Genomic DNA, 2,498 nt, shown 5'->3' with positions numbered 1-2,498 from the left:
CTTCCTTCCTTCCTTCCTTCCTTCCTTCCTTCTTTCCTTCCTTCATGCTCCTACTAGGGTTCATGGAAAGGAACCCACAAGTAGATGTGTGGAAGTGAGAGTGGGAGTAGGGAGGCAGAGGAGTCTCTCTTAAGTTATTTCTTGAATCCCTTTAATCACTGACAGTTGGGTTGCTATGCGCCAACCCCCCCTTCTCCTTAGATTTGCTATGAGTTGGTATCTGGGCTCCTGGGGACTTTAATAGAAGTCACATGTCTAAGTCCTTTTAAGTAGTTCTGGCAAAACTCAGGAACAAACATTGATGTTGGATTGAATTGAAGGACCCAAGCTGATTTTATACAGAGATTAGACCAAATTAGAGAAAGTACCATGAAACCTGTGAGTGTTTTTCCCTTCTGAGGATAAGCCTGTCCAGATCCTTTTGGGCTTTTTTTCAAAATACCAGCTCTTCTTTTCATCAAAGATCATAAAAAGTAGGACAAACTCTCGCATGTCGACAGGCCTGTTGCTTTCTTTATGGAGTGTTCCTTTTCGGCAGATCAGAAGGGGGCCTATTAGTCCTGAATGGATATCTTTTTCCTGGAAGATAATAAGAGCACATTTCATTTTTTCCCTTCATCAAGATTTCAGAAATTGCATTTCTTTTCTCTGCTTCTCTGAAGTTCCCTGAAAAGAAGAATCAGAATGGTCCGAAAAATCAATCTTAGTCTTGAATCCTATCAGTTCATTCTGTTCCATACTTATGCAATTTCTTATCTTTCTGTCTAAATGAAAAAGTGTCCTCAACAAGAAAATCTTTTTCTAAACAAAGAGTCGTCAAGTCTAATTGTGACTTGAGGTGGTTTCAAATGAACTCAGGCAGTGATGATGATATCAAGACAAGTGAATGAGTAACTCTTCATTCTTCCCAGTTCCTATGATTCCCTCTGCCATTTGGAGGGCAATATGGTGTTCGCCAAAAGTAGAATATTTTCTTAACCCCCAATCAGAACACATGGAATAATAATAGCTAGCATTTATATCTTGCTTTAAGGTTTGCTAAGCACTTTCCATATTTTATCTCACTCAGTCCTTATTACAATTCTATGAAGTAGGTGCTATTGTTATTTCCATTTTATGGATGAGGAAACTGAGGCTGTTAAGTGACTTGCCTAGTGTTACAGAGCTAATGTTAGAGACAGAATTCAAACTTGGGCAGTTCTGACTTTAAGTCCAACACTCTCATTGTGCTATCTAGCAATCTTGTAATCTGAGAAAGGATTGTTTGTTTAATGGGAATATAAGAAGGGGAAACTAGGTGGTTCAGTGGATTGAGAGCCAGTGAGAAGTCTTGGGTTCAAGTCTGGCCTCAGACACTTCCTAGTTGTGTGATCCTGGATGAATGCCTTGATTCACATTGCCTAGCCCTTCCTGCTCTTCTGCCTTGGAACCAGTACACAGGATTGATTCTAAGATGGAAGGTAAGGGTTAAAAAGAAAGGAAAAATGAGAGAGTACATTGGAAATGAGGGCTATATCAGTTGAGTATTTATTTATGGACTCTGTACCTTAGACATGTAGACTGTAGACAGCCACAATGCTTCCAACATGGCACTCATTTCCATAGAGGAAAACAAGTCCTGCAAAATCTACTTGAAACATGGAATTTCCTGTTCTCTAGGGCCAAGTTAATAGATGGGGTTATTGAGCCAGTAAGGACAGAGTAACTTTTATTCTCTTGAGCTGGAGAACTCCTTACCGGATTTACAGCTGAATAGTAGACCCAAGCTCGGCAGGCAGAACCAGGATTTTCTGGGCCAGATCGTTCTGTGGCATGCCATACGTAGGTGTAACTGCCATTGGGCTGAACAGCGTTGTCATCCTGATACCATTCTGGGGAATCATCTTCATAGCTCTTTCCCTCTGATGATTTGTCATAGGAAAGCCCATGAGCATGAAGAGAATATGGCCTGGAGGCTAGATTTTTAAAACGAACCTAAAAGTATATATATAAAAAAATGAAACCAGATAAATGCACATGACTGTAATAGGATCTCTTTCTTCCTTTTTATAATTGAGTCAGTGAAATCTTAGAACAGCTAATTTGCATGGTTAGAGAGAATTTCTTCCTCATACCAATAATATCACAAGTATGGACTAAAAAAAATTTTTTTTTTCTTAGGAAAAGTAATTTTTTTATTATCTCCTTTTTTTAGGGGTGGGATTGGGGAGTGATGTTAAATCAAGGGATAAGTAGATTATGAGTAGGGGGCAGAGAGTACTTCTGGTTTCCTTCTATGTGAGTGACAGGGCTTAGAAGACAGGAAAGTTTAGAGGAGATGAAAAGAGCATTAGAAGATACTTTTAAAACATCAGACACAAAATCTTTAACTTTAGTTACTTGTTCAGTTTTAGTTATGTTTGATTCTTCACAACTCCATTTTGGGTTTTCTTGGCAAAGATACTGGAGTAGTTTGCCATTGCTTTCTCTAGCTCACTTTATAGATAAGGAAACTGAGG

At 39.0% G+C, this 2,498-nt stretch overlaps 1 protein-coding gene across 1 annotated transcript; it reads right to left on the bottom strand.

Moving 5' to 3' along the window:
- Positions 1-368: 368 nt before the first annotated feature.
- On the bottom strand, positions 369-1,974 carry LOC123254445 (coagulation factor V-like; the record flags this gene model as incomplete). The annotated part of the gene is made up of 2 exons (XM_044683467.1): positions 369-579; positions 1,738-1,974. Coding segments are annotated over 2 exons (448 nt in total), but the record flags the coding sequence as incomplete, so codon positions are not given.
- Positions 1,975-2,498: the final 524 nt, after the last annotated feature.

This window comes from Gracilinanus agilis, unplaced genomic scaffold, assembly GCF_016433145.1.
Source record: "Gracilinanus agilis isolate LMUSP501 unplaced genomic scaffold, AgileGrace unplaced_scaffold22380, whole genome shotgun sequence".
Lineage (NCBI taxonomy): Eukaryota > Metazoa > Chordata > Mammalia > Didelphimorphia > Didelphidae > Gracilinanus > Gracilinanus agilis.
This window is presented reverse-complemented; position numbering and strand designations above follow the sequence as displayed.